The 23750-nt window shown below is 37.2% G+C and overlaps 2 protein-coding genes across 4 annotated transcripts in view; one reads left to right on the top strand and one right to left on the bottom strand.

Moving 5' to 3' along the window:
- The window catches only part of OTUD4 (OTU deubiquitinase 4), a 48789-nt gene extending 36062 nt beyond the window's left edge, over window positions 1–12727 (top strand). For both annotated transcript variants that reach the window (XM_030917407.1, XM_030917405.1), the window contains exons 15-21: window positions 1979–2102; window positions 2412–2467; window positions 2959–3039; window positions 4054–4192; window positions 4750–5010; window positions 6371–6411; window positions 7701–12727. In XM_030917407.1, the coding sequence (XP_030773267.1) occupies window positions 1979–2102; window positions 2412–2467; window positions 2959–3039; window positions 4054–4192; window positions 4750–5010; window positions 6371–6411; window positions 7701–8921 (1923 nt within the window). In that variant the 3' untranslated portion in view covers window positions 8922–12727. The remainder of the gene's footprint in view (window positions 1–1978; window positions 2103–2411; window positions 2468–2958; window positions 3040–4053; window positions 4193–4749; window positions 5011–6370; window positions 6412–7700) is intronic.
- A 4384-nt stretch (window positions 12728–17111) lies between these two features.
- The window catches only part of ABCE1 (ATP binding cassette subfamily E member 1), a 31933-nt gene continuing 25294 nt past the window's right edge, over window positions 17112–23750 (bottom strand). For both annotated transcript variants that reach the window (XM_010361213.2, XM_010361222.2), the window contains exons 14-18: window positions 23183–23293; window positions 22957–23099; window positions 22714–22836; window positions 21229–21340; window positions 17112–18742 (exon numbers count right to left, since the gene is read on the bottom strand). In XM_010361213.2, the coding sequence (XP_010359515.1) occupies window positions 18695–18742; window positions 21229–21340; window positions 22714–22836; window positions 22957–23099; window positions 23183–23293 (537 nt within the window). In that variant the 3' untranslated portion in view covers window positions 17112–18694. The remainder of the gene's footprint in view (window positions 18743–21228; window positions 21341–22713; window positions 22837–22956; window positions 23100–23182; window positions 23294–23750) is intronic.

The raw sequence follows: 23750 nt of genomic DNA, 5'->3' as shown, positions 1-23750 counted from the left end.
TTCATGATTTAGTTAATCCATTACAAGATATGTGTGTAAAATCAGGAAGCCTTTTTGAGAGCTGTTTTTCAGGGTGTTTGCTGTTGGAGGTGGTAGCACATGTCATCCTGAGGCTTTGTCCTTTCTCCATGTGTCAGTCACTGGGCTGTGATGGATGCTTCTCTGATAAAAGAAGTGTTCTCTACCTTCAGGTTTCTTAATTCTTTTTGGGAAGTCAGAAGGGAAAACTGTTCTCATGTAGAATGAAGTATGTGCTCTCTGAGGTGGGTTTGTTGGCAGCAAAGAGGAGGGCTACCTAATTCATTCTCATGTCTGGGAGCCTGTGCCTGTGGTCTTTTACATCTTGGTAAGTAGTACCCAAATGACCTATGATCCAGAATGGTGGTTGGACACATTTTCTCTTTAGAGTAGATTAAATAAATAATGGACTGTTACGAGAGGTTACCCAGTATACCAGTATAAAACATTAAAGCCCCACACACTGAGGTCTGTCTGCTGGTCTCTCTGGACTTCCTTAGGAGACTTGAGGAGGAACTCAGTTGAAAACAGGTGATCTGGAATAGCAGTTTAATCTGGCACAGGCATTGGAGTTCAGGAATTATTGGAAGAAGTGCCCGAATCCATTTAGGAATAATTGAAGTGCCCAAATCCGTACATAAATAAGCATCGTTTATGTGCTGCGTACATTTATCTCTCATGTCATATGTTATTATATAAATAACAACTACAGATTGTTTAAGCTTGCATTCATACCTTTTTGCATCTTTTAGTTAGTGAATTGTAAAAGTACAACTACTGTAATGTGGGTACAGATTGTGAAATTTCTTTCTTGTTAAGAATGGGAGGCTGGGCGCGGTGGCTCAAGCCTGTAATCCCAGCACTTTGGGAGGCCGAGACGGGTGGATCACGAGGTCAGCAGATCGAGACCATCCTGGCTAACACGGTGAAACCCCGTCTCTACTAAAAAATATAAAAATCGGCCGGGCACGGTGGCTCAAGCCTGTAATCCCAGCACTTTGGGAGGCCGAGATGGGCAGATCACGAGGTCAGGAGATCGAGACCATCCTGGCTAACACGGTGAAACCCCGTCTCTACTAAAAAAATACAAAAATCTAGCCGGGCGAGGTGGCGGGCGCCTGTAGTCCCAACTACTTGGGAAGCTGAGGCAGGGGAATGGCTTAACCCCAGGAGGCGGAGCTTGCAGCGAGCTGAGATCCGGACACTGCACTCCAGCCTGGGCGACAGAGCGAGACTCTGTCTCAAAAAAAAAAAAAAAAAAAAGAATGGGGTCTTTCGTACTCATCATTTTTAGACTAAGGAGTTTAATACTGATTGCTTTTGATAGTGGCTCAAATTTGTTTTCTAGAAAACTCCTGTTAGAGAAGACCGAGATCCTCCTCTTAGCTGTGTGTAACATTTATTTAGAATACTAAAACAGGAACCTAGAACCTTCAATGATAATTTAGCTTAAAAACCTGACTTGTTTCAGTCCCTGATCTCATGCAGAGTTTAAGTGATTTGCTGAGAGTCAGTAAGCATTTCATTGATAAGAATCCTAGTGCAGTGTATTTGCTAATTTGCACTTAGGTTCTCCCCAACTCCCCACCAAAAAATATGGCACTACAATGACTTTTTTGGAAGGTTGGCACAGAAGATGTTGTTTTTGTAAAGAAAAGTTGTAGGGTAAAGGTTTGGTCAGGGTGGCTTCCTAGAAAATAGGGATATGAAGATTAAGTCTACTAATCTAGGCTGAAATCTGATTGCTTAATCCTTTCGACTTTGTGATAAGACTATTAATCTAGGATGTATAATTAATTATGGACCCTAGATTCTATCTTCTTTAGTTTCAGTTCAAAAATACAGGGCTGTGAATTTTGAGATTTTTAGAAGTATGAAGAATAAGGTTAAATACAGGATTTGTTCGTATATTTGTGGGTAAATCTTTAACACAAAATGTTGGGTTTTGTTCATTTTAAAGAGCTCATCAGTCAGCCAGTCAGCTTCTCAGAGTAGCAACCCGTGTGTCCAGAGAAAATCATCACATGTAAGTGATAGAAAAGGAAGCAGGCGGAGAATGGATACAGAAGAACGAAAAGACAAAGGTAAGTTATCTCATCATTCGAAAGCAGATGCTAGAGATCTTTTTAGATGACTAGCTTAGTGCCATATATTTGGGAAGGAACACTTTTTAAGTTGTTAAGTAGTTTATCTAATGTCACATATTTTGAATGTTGTAGAGAAGCATTGACTCAAACTAAAGCATGTTAAATGCTATTCTAACAACTACATTTTCACTGGCTAAACATGGTTCAAATAATACTTTTGGCTTCTTCTATCTTCGTATTTTGTTGTTCTGTGTTCAGACATGACTGGTGGCTTATGCTGTCTTTTTTAATCTTGATCTGCTGCAGACTCTATTCATGGACATAATCAGTTGGATAAAAAGCCTGAACCAAGCACATTGGAGGTAAAAGTTTTAAACACTACTTGCATCTTTTCTTTTTCTTTAATACTGTGATAGTACAGCAGGAAGAAGTGGAAGAAGGTGAAAATCAAAATTTTATAGCTATGTATTAGGAAAGTAGAAAAGCAGGGAAAAGATGATGGGGATTGAGAAGTCACTCACAAATTATGTCTTCAAGGTACATTAGGGTGCCCTGCCTGAATTGTTAGAAAGTAGCTTTTATTCTCTGTCCCTCTAGAGTGATATTTTTAAAGGAGAAGAGTATACTGTTTGAAGCCTTGCCCCCAGTGAAAACTGCCCAGTAGTTTGATATAATAAAGATGTTCAGGCGAAGTTAGCCTACTTGTTGAAGATAAGATATAATTGGAAAAAATACTCAGTGGTGAGAGGGTTCTGTCGGATACAGGTAGGGTGAATTATAAAAGGAAACCATCAATTATTCCAGAATGTGGGTCTCTGAAATACAAAACTTTGTTTTTTTTTTGCTTCCAAAGAATATTACCGATGATAAATATGCAACAGTTTCGTCACCATCAAAGTCAAAGAAGTTAGAGTGCCCTTCTCCTGCAGAACAAGTAAGTATATTGTTGTATTTAATATTGAATGCTCTACTCTCTGGGTTTCTTTGCTCTGTATATAGGATCATTTAACAACAGAAGACATCAGTATGGGAAATGGAGAATTTTTTCTAGCATCACAATTTGGCCGTGGTTATGATTTTTAAATGTATTCTGATGTTAGTCTAGAATGTTCTTGATATTTATGGAATGTTATAGAAATAACCACCATTTTCTGGACATTGAGACCATTCTTTTGAATTCATTTTTAGTATGTTTATATTTGTTACCGTTATAGTTGATACTTTGTATTACTTTGGTAGATTTGCTTGAAAATTAGATTTTTGAAGGGAAACTATAAATTTCTGCTTTATTTCAAAATTTAAAAGACTTGTCTGCATCAGTTATTTCACAGATGGGAGGGAATGTACTGATTGAAAAGATTTGACAAATCTGCATTAAAAAAATACCAATTTACAAATTTCATGATGAACCTGTGTTCTAGCAGACATTTTAGTTCTTGATCCTAATACAAGAGTAGAGAAAGTTAAATGTTAAATGCCAGGAAGCATATAGTTGTATGAGGAGTTTTTCTAAATAATCATGAATTTCAAGATTTCAATGATTTTGCTCACTTGCCTTAAAAGTATTGTGTTGTATTTAACTCTGCTAGTGGATAGGTGCAGTGACTCACGCCTGAAATTCCATCACTTTGGGATGCCGAGGCGGGTAGAGCCCAACTCTTGAGCCCAAGAGTTTTGAGACTAGCCTGGGCAACATGGTGAAACCCTGTCTGTATTAAAAAATACAGTCCTTGTTGGTAGGCAACCCTTGGTTAGGATCAAATTTGTTTGCATATTATCTTTAGCTTCTGTGTGTTTCTTTTACATTTCTAAGACTATAAAGGGCTATTTGTACTTCATTTGTATAAAAGGCAGGCAACTCAATATGTATCTGGTGGTTAGAATTAGTGTTAAAGTAAAATGACCTCTTGTCTTTTTCTGTCTTCCCCTATTCACCCCCTTCTTGAAGAAGCCAGCAGAACATGTGTCTTTGTCAAATCCAGCTCCCCTTCTAGTTTCTCCAGAGGTACATCTAACTCCTGCGGTGCCTTCTTTACCAGCCACTGTGCCAGCCTGGCCAAGTGAACCTACAACTTTTGGACCAACAGGTTAGAGAAGGGTTTAGAAAATCTAGCCAGCCAAAACACCTTTCTAGTCAGAGACTTCAAATTCTTGAGTGAAAGTTTGACCTCCAAGCAGGGTTAGGTATGTGGAGCCTCACAGAGCTTTCTGTGATACTCTGCTTTGCTCTGCTTCCAGTGTGGAAAGACCATGTTCATTTGGTGTTGTATTCATCTGACATACGCCCTCATAATCTCAGGAGCATGATGTTTGAGCTGGTTGCTTTGGTTGCTCAGCACTAATTAGCACCACGGTTTGATGCTTCCTTCATGGGCCAGCTCTTTATGGCCCCGTAATGAATCCCTTGACCAGCCCCATGTCTTACACGTGCCTGCAAGAGCTACTGTTAGAAGACATTGACTCAAAGCTTGTGTCCTGGGCATATTTCCTTCTTTATGTCCAGGAGGGCCCTTGGTTGATATTAAAAGGTACTACTTTAGATTGGCTATATCAGTTATATACCATTCTTTATAGGTTAATGTAAGCATATTTGTAAAGATTTTCATCTTTTGTCATTTTTTATTCCTTTTCTTCTTGTTTGTAGGTGTCCCTGCTCCAATTCCCGTTTTGTCAGTGACACAGACTTTGACCACTGGACCTGATTCTGCTGTATCCCAAGCTCATTTAACACCCTCTCCAGTTCCTGTGTCAATACAGGCAGTTAACCAGCCCTTGATGCCTTTGCCTCAGACATTGAGCCTTTATCAAGACCCACTCTATCCTGGGTTTCCTTGTAATGAAAAGGGAGATCGAGCCATTGTACCACCTTATTCACTGTGTCACACTGGGGAGGACCTACCTAAAGGTGAGCTCCTCCAAGTTCAAATTGACTATAATGTCCAAACAAGCTTAGTAAGAAATGAAAAGATGTAAGTAGAGGTCAGAGGTCTGGTTTCTTAGTAAGCTCAAGGATGGGAAGGACAGCAGAGGTTTAGCTATTAGTCATTCATTCTTGTTTCAGCTTGATTTATTAGAAAAATGTATTAGAATTTTTTTCTTTTTGAGATGGAGTCTCTGTCTGTCGCCCAAGCTAGAGTGCAGTGGTGTGATCTCGGCTCATTGCAACCTCTGTCTCCTGGATTCAAGCGATTCTCCCATTTCAGCCTCCTGAGTAGCTGGGACTACAGGCACCTGCCACCATGCCTGGCTACGTTTTTTGTATTTTTTAGTAGAGAAAATTTCTACTAACAGGGTTTCACCATGTTAGCCAGGATGGTCTCCATCTCCTGACCTTGTGATCCGCCTGCCTCGGCCTCTCAAAGTGCTGGGATTACAGGCGTGAGCCACCGCGCCTAGCCCAGAAAAAAATTTTTTTAATGTTTCTGGCATACTTGTTAATGCTAATATGCTAAGTAATGATACCTCCTTCTGTGTTTTTTACATAAACGGACTTGAAACCATTCTGAATTAAGATCATAATAATTTTCACTAATTAGATACCTAAACATGGGTCTGCATTTCAGAACTAACACATGCATCCATGAAAAAGTTACAGAGAAAAGCAAATATAGTATGTAGTGGCTGTTAAAGTACTATATTTAATGTCTTATTTTTGTTTAAAAATTCTTTTAAAATTTACTTTCCCCCTTTATTTTTAAGGAATTTGCCCCTCCCTCATTTTTAGTTTGCAAAATTTTATATCTGTAAATCTGAGTAATGCAATGACTACTATATGCTGTTTACCTGGATTATGTGAATGTTTTTATTAGTCAGTATGATGTTTGTGTTTATGGGTAACTGGCTCATGGTAAATGAATACTTGGAATAATATTATCCTAATGATGCTACTAATAAGTTAGGTTTTATGTTGATTTTACCATTCTCAACATTTTCATTTCCTAATTTTTAAACCCCCAGAAAAGTTGAGAAAGAAAGCACCTGAATGTCCTTTACCCAGATTCAGTTTTAGTAAGATAAAAATTTCAATGTAAGCCATTTTGGGATTTACATGCTAACAGACAAAGCATATTGAATCTGGAATTAACCTTTGGTAACAGCCTGTTTTTATGTTATGTTATTACGGTTTTTATCTGTGTTTTGTATCACAGGCTGGAGAAAACAACTATAGTAGGTAAAATTGTCTTTAGAACTATGTATTTAATGAGGATGATAAATAAAAGCTCTGCAGATAACATAATTTTAACAAATGATTACTTTATTTTTAGATAAGAATATTCTTCGATTCTTCTTCAATCTTGGTGTGAAGGTATTTACATTTTATCATGTTAAAGTCAGTTTATTCATTAATACTGTTTTAAATTATTACTAGTGTTAACTCTTATCCTGTCAGTCAGTAACCTAAAATTTGCTAAATCTCGTTATTTTAAAAACCAGCATTTTCAGTACTATATCGTTTGTTTTTAGTGCTAGTAGAGGCTCCAGTTTTACTTGCTTTTTCTCTTGACTGGGGTGGCTTAACCTGTGAGTATATTCAAGACATAGCTTCATCTTTGGGCAGCCTAATGGAAATGCCCTCACTTGGGAATTAATTAGATGCAAATCTAGGCTTGAAGTTCTGCTCCATAGCTGAATTTCCCTGGGCAAGCCATGTAGTGTATCTGGGCCTAATTTTTTCATTTATGAAATGGGGGTAATATTCTTCACCTGCCTCCATTATTGAAAAGATCAAAGGAAGTAACGTGTACATCCTCCTATATAAGATAGTGTGGTTGTTGACTAGAAGAGCAGAGGTTCCTTTGGGAAATGGTCAGTCTAGAAATAGCTTTTCTTAGGTTAGAGAACTCTGTCCTTGTTAAAGTTAGGTTTTCTCCTGTCCTACATTAGTTTCTGTGGGTTTTAGACAGTCAAACTATGAAATGAAGTACCCTACCTTAGCCTGCTGACCACTTTCATAAAAAGAAACTTATTTTACCATCTGCTGCATTAATTGGTTAATTTTATATTTAATGTTGATTTTAATTGGTTAGCCAATTAGCTAACCAGTTATACTTTCTTCATATTTTGGTTTTTAGCTGAAATCTTGCAGAGGAAGGATTTGGAATATTTAATTTTCAACATTATCCCTCCCTGATTAGAGGTCTAACTTAATCCTTACATTTGGAGTACTCTTGGGGGCTCCTAGAATTGTGGAGTCCTAACATTGGAGATCATCTACTCTCATACTGGCATTTTCCCAGTAAAACAAATTCAGATGTTAACTGGCCTGCATGGGGTGGCACAATGAGTTAGTGGTAGAGCCAGAATGTGAATGCAGGTCTAGCTAAACAGTCAGTGATGGAAATACTACCTCCTATCAACTTACGAGGACTTCACATTGGTTTTAGGACAGGAGCAAGCAATGGAGTCTTAAAGCAGTGAATTTTGTAATTCATTTTCATGTTGGTTATTACAGTGATTTGGTATTTGGACTATAGATTATGTGGTCTTTGTAGGCATGAGAAACTTACCTTGAGCCTAGTACTTGTAGATTGATATGCACCCAAACCTCTCTTTTTTTCCCTCTTTTGTTTATTTAACTGTTTTGTGTCTCTTTAGGCATACAGTTGTCCTATGTGGGCCCCACATTCTTACCTGTACCCGCTGCACCAGGCCTACCTGGCAGCCTGCAGGATGTACCCAAAGGTCCCTGTCCCTGTTTATCCTCATAATCCCTGGTTCCAAGAGGCTCCTGCTGCCCAAAATGAAAGTGACTGTACCTGTACTGATGCCCACTTTCCTATGCAGACTGAGGCCAGTGTTAATGGTCAAATGCCACAGCCAGAGATTGGACCACCGACATTTTCTTCACCTCTGGTTATCCCTCCATCTCAGGTGTCCGAAAGTCATGGACAATTGTCTTACCAGGCTGATCTTGAATCTGAGACCCCTGGGCAGCTTCTGCATGCTGATTATGAAGAGTCACTAAGTGGCAAGAATATGTTACCCCAACCATCTTTTGGACCCAATCCATTCTTAGGCCCAGTTCCTATTGCATCTCCTTTCTTTCCTCATGTTTGGTATGGGTACCCTTTTCAGGGATTCATAGAAAATCCAGTAATGAGGCAGAATATTGTCCTGCCCTCTGATGAGAAAGGAGAATTGGATCTGTCTCTGGAAAATCTGGATCTGTCTAAAGATTGTGGTTCAGTTTCAACAGTAGATGAGTTTCCAGAAGCCGGGAGTGAACATGTACATTCTCTCCCTGAAGCAAGTGTGAGCAATAAGCCAGAAGAAGGCCGGACAGAGCAATCATCCCAGACACGAAAGGCAGATATGGCATTGTCTTCCATCCCTCCTGTAGCAGAGGGAAAGGCTCATCCTCCCACTCAGATTCTAAACAGAGAGAGAGAAACTGTGCCTGTTGAACTTGAACCTAAAAGGACCATTCAAAGTCTGAAAGAAAAAACAGAAAAAGTAAAAGATCCTAAGACTGCTGCTGATGTGGTCAGCCCTGGGGCCAACTCTGTGGATAGCAGAGTGCAAAGACCAAAAGAAGAGAGTTCAGAAGATGAAAACGAAGTGTCTAATATTTTGAGAAGTGGTAGATCTAAGCAGTTCTATAATCAAACTTACGGAAGCAGGAAGTACAAAAGTGATTGGGGCTATTCTGGTAGGGGTGGATATCAACATGTGAGAGGTGAGGAGTCCTGGAAAGGACAGCCAAGCAGAAGTCGGGATGAAGGTTATCAGTACCATCGAAATGTCAGAGGACGACCATTTAGGGGAGATAGGAGGAGATCAGGGATGGGAGATGGCCATAGGGGACAGCACACTTGATGGTTGTTGCTGAAGTATTTTCTAACAGAAACTCTTAGGTGGAATGTTTCTGAACGCTTTAAAAAAATACAATAAAGTAAAACCCCAATTGGAACTCTTTCCCCTCCCCAGCCCCCTTACCTTCACTCCCATACTGGACAAGACATTTTGGACATGACTTCAAGGGGACAGGTTAATTCCTGGCATTGCCAGTTATCTTCATTCAGAATCTGTTTGATTTATTTATCAAGTGACTGTCCCCGTAAAAAGTAGAAGATAAGTTTGTTAAAGTATTTTTTATAAACAGCTTAATATAAAACATTATAGATTTAGTGTTTGGCTTTTTCCTTATAAGTTTATAAGTTTGATTTCAGATGTTGGAAATGTGTGCTTTATAGTGTTTACTAAAGTGACAAGAAAATATACCATTTGACACACTATAGATTCCAAACATAACGTTGCACCAAATAGAAATGTATATTTTATTATGCAATGCCTTAGTCATAAACTGGGCTCAAACAATTCTCAGCCTAAAACACTGTTGTCTTTTAAAATGCTTCCAACCCAAAGGCCTTTCATCTCAATATCTGTCAAACTTGAATAATGTCTTCTCTTTAATATTCACATAAGGCAGCCTATTAACTGTGTCTTAGCAATGTTGTATATAGTTCTTTTAATATTCATAAGGTATATTTTTGAATTTTGGTATTTGTTGAGATTGCATAGAAGAATAGTAGGAAATCCAATGAAATGGCTGTTTCCACCAAGAATTCTTAGCACTGGTGTAAATATCATGGTGCCTACTCGAAAGAAATGTAGATGCTATGCATTTTGAAAATAATCTGCATCAGTTAGAACTGCAGAAGTTTTTTTAATGCCACTTTAACACTAATGCACTGACAGATTCTAAATATTTTGTGAGAAGAAATGTTAAAAATTTTTAGCTTGACAGGTTTCTAGAGTTACTGTTTTTTTTTTTGTTTTTTGTTTTTGTTTTTGTTTTTTCCCCCTTGCACCATTGGTTGTGTATCACTTTCACTTTACACTTGCATGTTCTACTTGTCAGGGCTGGAACTATCGTATAGAAGATAATATGATTGTGACTTTCTAGTTCTTTTCTAGAGGATGCTGCTAGAAAATGGTTTTGCTTTGCATTTTATAGCTTGTTACCCTTAGGTGGGTAACAAATTCCATCCTGCTTTCTTCCAGTCTTTGCAGTATTCACTAGAGGTTCCCTTTGCATGTTGCACTCTTCTCATTTGGAGATTGGACTCTCTGAATTAACACAGTATTCACTCATCTGTGTTATTTGTAAAAATAACTGTAGCTTGTATTTCTTATTTGTACATACCAATGTGAAAATCCACTTTTATTATGTTGAGATTATCTTCTGATCAGGAAGTTTGAGTGCTATGCAAATAACACAGTAGTAATTTCTCTTTGCATGCCATGTGTAATATACCTAGCCAAAACCAGATGCGGTGACTTTCTTTTTTTGTAAAGCAAATTACTTAAGAAAATACAATTCACTTGAATTTGACAAACTGAAACAGATGAGTTTTCTGGGTTCTCTGATAACCTATGGGAATGTTTGGATGCCAGCTGGGCTCAGTGAATCGCCACTGTACTGTAATAATGGTTATTTACCTCTGTGCTGTTTTAATTACCTAACGTCTGTGTAACTGCTGATTTGAGTAGTGATTAGCATTTAGATAATGTAACAGGATCTTAGAGAGCACTTTGAAAGATAACATTTTATTATGATGGTGCTAGGTAAAAAATTGTAAAGACTGGGATGGTTGTGTGGAAAAAATTTTTTGAGAGAACCAGTTGAAAGGAATTTGTTGTCACCTTCTAAACTAGAATAGTTGTTGAAGGTACCGCTTAAGCCATTTTTTTCTTAACATCAGTGGCTCAGTTAAGGAATGAGAAGATAGAGGGTCCGCTACTTTCAGCTCATGCTTTTTTATGTAGGACTAGCTTACCTGATTTTAATGAAAATCACATATTGACATAAACACCAGATTTGAAAGTTCAATGTGTTTGATCTCAGGAGTCCAAAATAAGTTGTTGCTTCTAGTGTCCTGCATTTTATTGACTGGGGTTTGATTTCAGCTTCTGAAAATGTTTAAAAATTGGAAATACTATTCATGTCTTCATTGTTACTTTGTCTTACCTCAATTGAGTAACAGAATATAGTTCATGAAGGAAACACTGATTTGCTTTCTGTTTCTCATATCTCACCTCTTGGATATGATGGAAAAAGTGCTTGAAAGAGAATTTTAGTAGATGGTACTTTTCTCAGTGACCTCTGGAATAAAAGAACTGACTTTTGATAGTTTTAAAATTAATCTTTGCAGAAGGTTGGTTTTCTTTTTTTCCTTTGTTTTTAAATGTGTTAATTAGTCCAGGGGATTTTGCCTTATGCTGAGGTCAAACTAAGGCTAAGCAAGCTTTTGTCCTTCATTTTAACTGTTTATGTCATACTGTATGTTGACATATTTCTTTATAAGAGAATAGAGGCAAAAGTATAGAACTGAGGATCATTTGTATTTTTGAGTTGGAAAATTATGAAACTTCACCATATTATGATCACACATATTTTGAAGAACAGACTGACCAAAGCTCACCTGTTTTTTGTGTTAGGTGCTTTGGCTGAACTTGATTCCAGCCCCCTTTTCCTTTTGGTGTTGTGTATGTCTCTTCAAGTTCATTTGCTCTCAAATCTTCAACTCTTGCCCCATGTCCTCCTTGGCAGCAGGATGCTGGCATCTGTGTAGTCCTCATACTGTTTACTGATAACCCACAAATTCATTTTCATGGCAGACCTAAGCTCAGACCCTGCCTTGACCTGGCAAGAGTAGGTTTTCCCAGACCACAATGCCGATATATCTTATTTAATGCAGACTGTATTCTTGCAGTGTGTTGTTTTCTTTGTGACTCAAAGTTGAATTAAAATGCCTGTGAACTGCAAACTTGCTTATGATTGACTTGGTGCAATAAAGTTCCTTTCTAACCATTTCTGGTTTAGAAAACATTCAGCCATCCTAGAAACTAGCAATATTTATTTTTGCCTCTTTTATTTTACCTTCATTTTTAGATGAGGTAATGTTTTGTCTTTTACTTAAGGGTACTCAGCAAGGTCCACTCTAGTGTAGCTGAAGAGAATGCATATTTGGCTACACTATTTCTGTTTACTGTATTTTGCTCCCTACTTTATGTCTAAATGCTATTGTTTTTGTTTAAAATCCTAATAATGTCTCATTTTCCAATATGTTATTTTCAAATAACTAAGGTTTTGCTACTAGTGTCAGCCATTTACTCTCCCACTAATTGGGATTATTTTTTAAAAGAGGTCTTTCTCCCTGAAATAGAAGTTTTAGAAAATCTTAGAAGAGGGGTGGGTGCATGTCTTAATGCTGGGAAGCGGCAACTTTGGGGTTGAACTTACTTGAATGGATTAAAAATTGCATTGTGTTACAGAGCTAGAAAATTTTATGTATGAAAAACGATAATAGCCTTACACTGAGTACAAATAATACTTTAAGAGCATGTGAAGATGTGATCATTTGTGATGTTACTTGTAAAAAAAAGTATATATACATATCTTTTGAAGTGTTAAAAGGAAACTAGTACTTTATATTCTTTATCATATCACTTTTTGTAAGTGTTGAATATATTCCTGTTTATTTTTCTATGTTCTGTTTTGTAGCCTTAAGAAGTGTTTCAAACATATCTGAATGTATAAAATAAGAGTAAATGCCCTACATGGTGTGATGCTGCATTATACATAAAACTGTGTGCATATATTAAATTTTGTCTCTTGATTCTGCTTGTGATTCTTTGGTTCCAGGGTTAACCAGGTGTAATATAGCATGTAAATCTTAAGAATTTTTGTAAACTCCTTAAAATAAATGATTTCCATGACATTTTTCCAGCTAGAACACAAATCTCCTACATGCAACTAAAAGCCATGTAGAATTTATAATCTATAGGTACTGTAATTTCCCCTACTTTATATAATGAAACTGAGGCTAAGTTACTTGCTTAGGGTTATGCAACTAATAAGTGGTAGGACTTGTATTTGAGTCTAGTTTTAAGTGATTTTATAGCTAGTGCTACCATTTTTTCCTGCAATGACTAAATGGGAATGTGCAGAATATCTAAGAATATGGATTAAATTGTTTTTTAATGGTTTTTACATTTAGCATTCAGTGATATTTATGTTGGCTAAAGGTGAAGCAAATTGAATGTTTTGAAAACAGTATACTTACTTTGTATAAAGTATACTTTATACTCTGAAAACTCAATTTCTTAAAGCTTGTTTTCTTTATAAAAGTTACCACAGAATATTATCAAGTCAATACTTGCTTACATACAACATGAACTTTGTTAATCTGGCTTCCTCAGGAGGCCGAACCTGAAACAAGAGCCTCTTTCAGTTCAAGTATCTGACAGAAAAGTGAGTGATCTAGGGACAGGGTCAGCAAGCTGGGAAGGAGGATGAGCCATTTTAAAGATGATGAGAGTCAGCATGTGGAACTTTTATTTGAGACTGCTTTAGGAGCTGAGTAAAATATAGAACCTTGTGGGAAAGAGAGGAAGGAGAAAAAGGGGAAACATTAGTTTCTTGGCAGTATGCCGTGGGTTTATCCATGGAGTCAATAGAGAAGCCAGTGTGGGAGCTGGTTAGTAAGAGGTGTGTTTGTGGCTGGATGGGGGGCTCTTGCAGAACTGGTCACGCCAGAAGTGAATGGGAGTGACCCACATTCAGTCAGTGGTCTCCAAAGTGTCTGATACAAAGGGCCTGCTTTTCACTTTGAATAATTAAACTTTCACTTATCTTTCAAAGACTTAGGTCTGGGACTAGGGCATAGTATGAGAAGGTAAATAACTATGAAAGAGGAAGTTTAAACACAGCTTCCCTTCATAAACTTTTGCACCCTAACAATCTGTGAGTTCTTCATGAAACGCAGACCCCCAGAATAGTTTAATAGGGTTGAGTTTTCTAAGAAAAGCTACAGACATTGGTATAAACATTAGTTTTTGAAACTGATGTTTCTGTAATGAATTCATTAGAGAAACTGAGGCTTTAGAATACATAACATTCCTGTAATTATATTTTATTTTTCACATTTAGTAAAAAACATTATAAAGATGTTAATGGTAGGCCAGGCGCTGTGGCCCACACCTGTAATCCCAGCACTTTGGGAGGCCGAAGCAGGTGGATCACGAGGTCAGGAGCTCAAGACCAGCCTGACCAACATGGTGAAACTCCGTCTCTACTAAAAATACGAAAATTAGCTGGGCGTGGTGGCACGTGCCTGTAATCCCAGCTGAGGCAGGAGAATCACTTGAACCCGGGAGGCGGAAGTTGCAGTGAGCCGAAATCATGCCACTGCACTCCAGCCTAGGCGACAGTGAGGCTCCGTCTCAAAAAAAAAAAAAAAAAAAAAAAAAAGTAAATATAGATGATTGTGGTTCTTAAGGCCTCCTACCCCTATGAATAGTCTTAACTGGCAGGTTAACTGATAACAAAATTCTATGTAGTAAGCCAATTTCTTTTTTAAAAAATGAGAACCTTGGCTTTGGACTAACGCTAAAGTGCAATTTACCTATCTAGGGATATACTTGTTACTTGTTGCATCCTTCCAAACTAGTAGTAAAAGCATTTAAGTCCTTTATCGTTTTATAAGATACTTTTATAAATGGAGACAAGAAAACAGAAGCACAGACATAAAGTGACCATTGACGTGGGAGACTTATACTTAGGCACATGCAAGGTTGGGAGCTGGAACAAACATTTTCATTAAAGCCAGTCATCCCAGCGAAAAGGAGTCAAATTAAAAATTCCCAGACAAAACTATCTTGGCCTGGGATCCAGTTTCTTAAAGGCAAAAAACAAAACCACCACTGAAAATGTTACCACATTCATTTAGGTTTGAGGTCCTGAAAGTCACAAACTAGGAAAACTGAAAAGTGGTTCCAGGGTGGTAACACACTTGGCTCCGCTGGCAGAAGGCAAATGGAGAGCCTCTGAAGGAAAAGACCTCAGCCAGGGAGGTTTCTTGATGGCAAACAGGAAACCACTGACTTAACCAGGTTTAAACAAATAGGGATTTCTCAAAAAATGTGGAGAAGTGGCTACTGGCGCTTGTGCAGTTTTGATGTCAGGAGTAACATTTTTGTAGCTTGTTTTGCATTTCCCTTATATGTATCACCTTATGGGCATAAAATGCTTGCTCCATATACTACACCCTCAAGCAGCAGTACCAGATAATCATTTCCCTTTATTAGGAAAACGAGGTTTTCTTGAGATATTGTCTAGAAAACCCTCAAGAGGTTTCAATTTACTGGTTAGAACTCTTGCACTTAGGTCATATGGCTTAACTGCAAGAGACTAGGTAAGTGTGGAAGAGGATTTTCTATGTCTTAGACCAATTATGACCAACCATGTGGGACTGGGCATACTGTCTCCCTAACAAATTGGCAGAGGTGGTAGTGGTGGTGGTGAGTACAGGGCTGAGGAGAAATGGTATCTGCTACACAAAATCTCAGAATTTTCAGATACAGCCTCACTGAACATCTGCTCACAAACTGAAATACTACAAAGGAAACCATCTTCCAAGAGCAACAGTCAGCACAGTATGCACCCAAGTTTAGACCTGCATGTATTAAGTGGACAGAGTAGAAAGGTTTTAAAAAATTAAAGGGGTGAAAAATTAAAGTAGAAGCTCTGGAACAACTACTGTCTTGATATTTCTGCTTCTCTAACTGGCCTTGCTTTATCTCTTCAATTCCTACTTTCAGCATGTAAAAACTAACTTCAATCTGGAAGGCGCAGAAAGCTCATCACAATCAGCCTGTATCCATCATTTCCTTCCATTAATCTCTTAAAATGCCCATGTTCCTTTCTGCCTCTGACAGACATGTATTTTGCTTTTTGTGGATTATCTCACTTCTCCTTTTAACTCAGTAAGATGGCTGCTGTTACTGTTTCCTGGGACCTAATAACTTTATGTAGTCCTTTCTGATATTCCAACCCAGAATGATTACTTTCTCTCTGAACCGCTCACTGAGTGCTCACAATAGACTAGGCACTGGGGTTAAGGACTTGACATACCTGTATCCGAGTATATTGATGAACATGAAGGAAATTATAGAACACAGCAGTTTTGTAGTCTTCCTACTTTCTCTGAGACATGCAGGTTCATTCCTTCAATACAGTAGGCCACTACATGCCAGACACCATGCTATATATACTGAGTGTTAAGACAGATACAAGTCTGGACTTTAAAATGCTTGTAGACTAAAATTAGGTTAACCTAAATTGCAAAAAAAAAAATAGTTGCAGCATCAATACACTGCCTTTAAGACTACACGAAGTGAACACAGAAAATATGGATTATCCAATGATGATTTAAAAACTTCAATGGCCGGGCACAGCGGCTCATGCCTGTAACCCCAGGACGTTGGGAGGCCAAGGTGGGTGGATTACCTGAGGTTCAGTTCCAGACCAGCATGGCCAACATGGTGAAACTCCATCTCTACTAAAAATACAAAAATAGCTAGGCGTGGTGGCGGGTGCCTGTAATCCCAGCTACTGGGGAGGCTGAGGCAGGAGAATTGCTTGAACCCAGGAGGCGGAGGTTGCAATGAGTGCAGATCGCATCATTGCACTCGAGCCTGGGTGACAGAGCAAGCCTCCACCTCAAAAAAAAAGAAAAAAGCCTCAAGACAAAAAACAATTTCAATGATTTTTAATCACATGCAAAATGTAAAATTCAAAGAGTATTATGTATGTGTATATATAAATGTCTTTTTCTATTTGATCAAATTGTCCTTGTCAAAAGCAATCTGTGTCTTGAGTATTCCTTTGTATATTTCAATATTCTGTATATTTTCACAAAAATGGTAGTATATAAACTGCTCCAATTTTTTGTTTTTTAAGTATTTGAGACTTTTTCCAATTAGGACATATCAAATAGTCTCATTCTTTTTGCTAACATATGCACTGATGCTCTATGTAATACTGATTTTATAAACATTTTTCTTGTGTTAGCAATTGTAGGCCTTTCTATTGCTATGTAAAATTTTAAGATCCATATTTTAAATTTCATTTACATGAAAATACTTTTAATACATATTCTGTCATTAGCAGTAAGTAGAACTGTGCTCTTGTTATATCACAAGTACTTTAAGACAATCCAGGATCAGTAAATAACAATAGCTTTTGCTTATTTTATTCAATATATTTGAAATAATAATTCACAAATTTAACCTATCCTTAAAAATAGGCATTACTTATTTTAGTATAATCCCATTTGTGTACAAAACAAACCCTTTACATATACACACTTAGGTAAGTGCACAGAAAAAGGCATGAAAGAATATACATTATTAAATTCAAACGCTGGTAACCTTTGTGAGGGTAATAAAAGGAGATCTTTTTTTATTCCATTCTGTATATCTGAATTTTTTACAACATGTATTTATGGGTTACTGAAATTATTTTTTAAAAGGCATAATGGGGTCCAGTTAAACCATACTTTCTAGCCATTATTTGCATATTAATCAAGACTTCCATTATTTCAAGTAGCTCTTAAAGTTTGTCAAATACTTTCTAATTTCCCCTCAATTTTACTTGCCCCAGTCATTTATTTAGTAAACACTCTTCCTCACTCATAATTCCAGTTTAGTCAGAAGTACAACTTAAAGTGGCTCCAGGCAATCTTGTTCAAAATGCAGGAACTCAAGAAATTTAGATGGGCTTTTGGAACTAAAAAATGGTTTAGATAATGTGCTCTATATCCAAACTCAGAAATGAATATGTGGTACCAAGGGATACTTTGTATTGCTATCTGGGGACTTTTGCATTAATGTTGCCTTTAGGGACATGGTTTATAATCCTGGGCTGCCCACCAGAAAAATCTCTGGAACTTAAAAAAAATACATAGATGCTTAGGCACCATCTTTAAAGATTTCGAGTCGGTAGTTGTAAGGGAAGCAAATATTCTTTAGAAATGCTTTTTCCTAAATCTCTATCAGTGGTTATATAAATATATGTGTACAAAAATGACATTACCTAGAGAATGACTGAATACAGAACCTTATGGAATGCAAAAACAAAAATTCAGAGTAAAGTTAGGGGTTTTTGGGGGGGAAGGGAACTGAACTGGTTTTTGCTAAACGTGTTTAAAAGCACCAAAAAAAATTAAACACAATTAAAAAATACCTATTTTTCCAACAGTGGTGTTTTGTAGTAGATAATCTTCCTCGGAAACCACATACTGATAGTGCAAAGACTGAAAACAAATAATAAACATAATCCTGATGTTTATTTATCAAATGTCAATCAGTGGAATCTCTGACCAGCTTTTAAAACAAGGGCAGTTTCATCACACTGGCATACTTGGCAAACCAGGTAAGTACAGAAACCCTTTTCAAGATTTAAAAAATGGAGCAACACTGGTTAGCATTTGGTACGTGAATATAATACACCTACTGAAAATCTTCCCATACATCATGAACACTTGGAGGTAATTTGTATAGCTTGAAATGTCTTCATTTTAGAATATTATGCACAAAAGGGCCTCATCAGGAACAGAAAAGTGGCATTTTCTGTGTTTCAACTACAATTTAGAACCCAACTGGCTTTTTATGTTATATTAAGTAAATTATATTTCAAGTTCCAGAGTATGTGGGGCATAAAATCCCGATTGAAGTTTTACATGACAAAAATTCTAGCAAATATTCCTTTTAATAAGTGGCTTATCAATATCCTCAGAGTCAGTCTAATCATCCAGGAAAAAGTAGTTTCCACTCTTCTTTTGTTCTACATCCTAAAAAAGAAAACAAGCAACAAAAATCAGCAACACCATTCTACTATAGGTAAAGGTACACTTTCACTGATGGTATTACTTAGCAGTGTTTACAACATAAGGGCCTGTACAACCTGTTCTGCACACACCATCTGTTTCTGGATATTCCTGGGTCCACTGCTCAAAGGAAAGATAACTACCTCTGCCCCATCCTTAATGCTAGAATGACTCACTTGCAGCAACTCAAGCGAAGTCCCTTTATATAAGATGCCTTACATATATAAAATTTTGCTATGTATTATTTCTGGGAAAACTAATTCCGTTTTCATCAATGCAACTCTAATCTCCAGATCCAAAATGTAGCATACTGTCAGTCTGAGATCTGCCTATTACAGAAAAAAAAAAAAATATAATATAATATATATATATATATAATTTTTTCCAATACTGGCCAGTAACAATCTCACCTACCTACTTGTTGAGCTGTTCTCTTATTAGGATTAAGGTATGACTATCTTAAAGTGAGTAGGCATACAGAAATGATTAACTGATGCTGACTGAACCACGAGTCTATCTAAGAAAATGACAATACAAAGTGTCCTTAATGCTTCAGAAGAAATTCTTCTTTTCTACCCAATATGCTTTTCAAAACTGAGACAACTCTTCAGTTTTATGTGAGAACTTACCATTTCTCTATCCTGGCCAAGAAGTAATATCAATAATTTAAAAACAAAATATATAATAAAGGGTAAGGGCATCCAGACATACTGTTAGGTGCTTAAGAATACAATGACGTGCAAGATAACTTTGCCTCTGGCATTCCAAGAGCTCATGGTTTAGCAGCAAAGCTAGGACTTACAAATATGAAAATAAATGCCACAGCAGAACTATGTATAACATACTTCTAAAGCTTTTAAGCATTAAGGATGGATACAGTTATAAAATGTAAACACTTTGAGGCACTGCAGATATTAAACACAGAAATGATGGCCAGCATGGTGGCTCACGCCTGTAATCCCAGCACTTTGGGAGGCCAAGGCAGGTGGATCACGAGGTCAGGAGTTCAAGACCAGCATGGCCAAGATGGTGAAACTGTCTCTATTAAAAAAAATACAAAAAATTAGTCAGGTGTGGTGGCGGGCACCTGTAATCCCAGCTACTCAGGAGGCTGAGGCAGAGAATTGCTTGAACTCAGGAGGCAGAGGTTGTAGTGAGCCGAGATCACTGCACTCCAGCCTGCGTGACAGAGTGAGACTCTGTCTCAAAAAAAAAAAAACCCAAACGAAAACCAAAACCCAAAAAACAATGCAGAAATGCTTTCAGAGTTCATTTACTTTCTGTTTCTGAGTGATGAAGATTTTTGCCTTTTAATAAACAAAAACTATTTCACAGAGGAAATCAACTGTAGGGTGCACAACTGTGTACTACAAAGACAAAAACCATTGTCAATTAAGTCGACACAATGTTTTCCTCATTCCAGGAGCTTGTTTAGACTTTTAAAATATACTTTCTTTTTTTTGGGGGGGGTGTTGGGGGGACAGGGACAGAGACTCACTCTGTTGTCTAGGCTGGAGTACAGTGTGCATCTTGGCTCACTGCAACCTCTACCTCCTGGGTTCAAGTGATTCTCCTGCCTCAGCCTCTTGAGTAGCCGTGATTACAGGCACATGCCACCATGCCTGGCTAATTTTTTGTATTTTTAGTAGAGATGGGTTTTCACCATTAAGTTAGCCAGGATGGTCTTGATCTCCTGACCTTATGATCCGCCCACCTTGGCCTCCCAAAGTTCTGGGATTACAGGCATGAGCCACCGCGCTCAGCCTAAAATATACCTTTTAATCATGTATTAAAAAATATAACAGAAATTAGTTAAGGTATTCTTAAAAAATTCTTTGTTACAATGGTGAATTAGTGTAATCTTCCCCAAGACATTTTAAATGGTAATCAATATAGGTAGTACAACTGTGATACAACTTAGAGACAACAGGAACAGCTCTGACTTCACACAGCAATGACAGCTACGTTACAACTGCTGCCTACTGCAGACTAAAGTATGCCATTGGGTCTTAAATTGTAAACATCATAGGAATTTTAAAACAAAATATGGTGTTTTTCTGTTTTTGTTTTTATTTTTATTTTTTTAGATACAGTCTCACTCTTTTGCCCAGGCTGGAGTACAGTGGGACGATCTCAGCTCACTATAACCTCCACCTCCCAGGTTCAAGCGATTCTCCTGTCTCAGCCTCCCGAGTAGCTGGGATTACAGATACCTGCCACCAGACTCGGCTAATTTTTGCATTTTTAGTAGAGATGGGGTTGCACCATGTTGGCCAGGTTGGTCTCAAACTCCTGACGTCAAATGATCTGCCTGCCTTGGCCTCGCAAAGTGCTCGAATACAGGCGTGAGTCACAGTGCCCAGCCATATGTTACTGATTTTTAAATAGCCTTTCAGTCATTTACACTGAGATCAAAGTGATCCATGATTTAAGACAATTTTTCTACATACCTTAATTGAATTAAGTTTGTTTATTCGTGGCCTATAGTTGTTTGGATCTCTTCTGAAAGTAATTTCAAGCTGAGACAAAAATTTATTCATGCCAGCCAAAAGGGTTTGAGGACTAGAAGAAAAAAAAAAAAAAATCAATTTTGATTAAATTTTACTTCAGAAATGTAACTACCTTTTGGGATGAAGGGTTTTAAGAATTACTATTGCCTCAAATTCCCCAATCATAAATCATCTGGATAACAGTGTAACACCATACTACAAATCCTATGTTCAGAAATGGCTTTGCTTGGACTATATAGTTTTCTTGGCTATAATATTTTTGTGCAAAACAAAAAAATTAACCTGGATTTCTAATCTGGTGAAAGAAACATTTAAGACGAAAGTACTACTTTAGAAAAACAAGATCATTAATAAGTAGATTACAGAATCTCAAATTGCACATTTTTAGGGGAGATGAGAATCTTAAAAAGTTATATTTATATGAAAAATTTGTTACTGGAGGTAATATGTCCTCCTAATAGTGGTTTTCAGTGATAACTCCTTTCTAAATTTCTATACTTCATCGTTTTTACCCAAGCTAGTTCTTAAATCATGCCAAATCACAACATACATGTGAAACATTTTAAAATTGTGTAAATAGGTGGGATATCATTAGATGAACAAATAAACATCATATATACTAAGAAATTTCCTTGGCTCTTCAAGAAATATGTAATTCTCAATTTATAAAAAAAAAAAAAAAAAAAGGAATTCAGGGAAGAAGCCCAGCAAAATACTTTTATTTCTTAGATGAATTATTAAAATGGCAACTTCATTCCTTGCTCTCCAATACCAGAAAACATGCTGAAACCACATGAAACTGCTGGTTTTGTAGGTGAAAACTGAACACCAGTAATTTCATTTAGCTCAATCTAATAATACAGGCTTTAGCACTAAAGGTAAAATGAATTTCTCATAACCTGATCTGATCTGAATGTTAGGCTTCTCTATATTGCAAGTGCTCCTAATCAGGCTAACAAGGAAAAATGAGAAGAGAAAAGGAAAAAGGTAAAACCATTTATTTTAACTCTGCTATAGATCAACACTAGATATTTGGGATCCACTGTGAGCTCAATCACTGTCAGTATCAGTTGGACAAATCATGTATCCTCTTTGAACCTTGTTTTCTTTTTCTATCATGTATGAAAGCAATAGTTTTCAATCTTTTTTGGGAGATTCAAATAATAAAGCAAACAAAAGTTAAGCTGAAAGAAAAGGTGAGGGGCCCACAGCTTTTTATCTTCCTGGTGAAGGATTCTACACTGCAGCCTAAAAACTACTCTTTTACATGGTCCCATCCAGTCCCCAACACCAATGATCTCAGGAGTCACAGAATCAGGTCTAAAATTTCCAGCTTTCATTTTTTAAAAATTAAAGTCAGTGACTTTACTATTTATTGGAAAATTTAAAATGAATTACTTTGAACATATTAAAAAGTAATTTTACCTGTTTGCAACTGTGTTCTTAGATGGAACACCATCAAAAACGATGACACGGTCCGCTAGATAGGTGGCCATGATGAAGTCATGTTCCACAACAAAGGCTGTTTTTTTTGCATGGAGTATGAAACTAAAACACAATGATTTTGAAATCTTACAGCTTTATATCATAAAACATTCCACTGTTATATTAAGCACACTTGTAGGACAGTACACATAATCAAAATACTTCTATGAGCAAGATATTTACCGTTTGACAACTCGAGCTGCCATCAGTCTTTGCTCAGAATCCAAATATGCAGATGGTTCATCAATTAAATAGACATCAGCAGGTTTGCCCAAACAAAGGGCTAAAGCTACTCGCTGTAGTTCACCACCAGATAATGTCTGCACCTAATTGGAGGAGTTTAGCAAACCATGTAAAGGCATCCAAAATTCAAAATAATAATAAAATTTAAAAAATTATGTTAAAGTACCTCTTGATCGATGATGTTTTCAATTTGCAGAGGCTTCATTACATCTGTCACAAATTGTGGATGAGTATAAGCATCTCTTATCTTTTCATGTAGTAACTGGCGAACACTTCCCTGTTTTTAATAGAAAAAAGTATTTAAATGATAAAATTTCACTACAGAACTCAATGAATCTTGACAAAGTTAAGCTTCAGAATAAGAGTATATCAATATTTCACCAACAGATATCAATGTGTTTCCACCATCTATGACATGTTTTGAGATTTTCTATTCAAAACCCATCATGTACAACAAGTAAAAAGGGATTTTGTTTTTCTTTTGAGACAGGGTCTTGCTCCATTGCCCAGGTGTGCAATGGCATGATCAGGGCTCACTGCAGCCTCAACCTCCCAGGCTCAAGTGATCCTCCCACTTCAGCCTCTAGAGGAGTTGTAACTACAGGCATGTACCACCATGCTGAAGCAATTTTTTAAGTTTTTGTGGAGGCGGGATCTATGTTGGCCAGGCTGATCTTAAACTCTTGGGCTCAAGTGACTCTCCTGCCTCAGCCTCCCCAAGTGCTAGGATTACA

Source organism: Rhinopithecus roxellana, chromosome 2 (genome assembly GCF_007565055.1).
Source record: "Rhinopithecus roxellana isolate Shanxi Qingling chromosome 2, ASM756505v1, whole genome shotgun sequence".
NCBI lineage: Eukaryota > Metazoa > Chordata > Mammalia > Primates > Cercopithecidae > Rhinopithecus > Rhinopithecus roxellana.
This window is presented reverse-complemented; position numbering and strand designations above follow the sequence as displayed.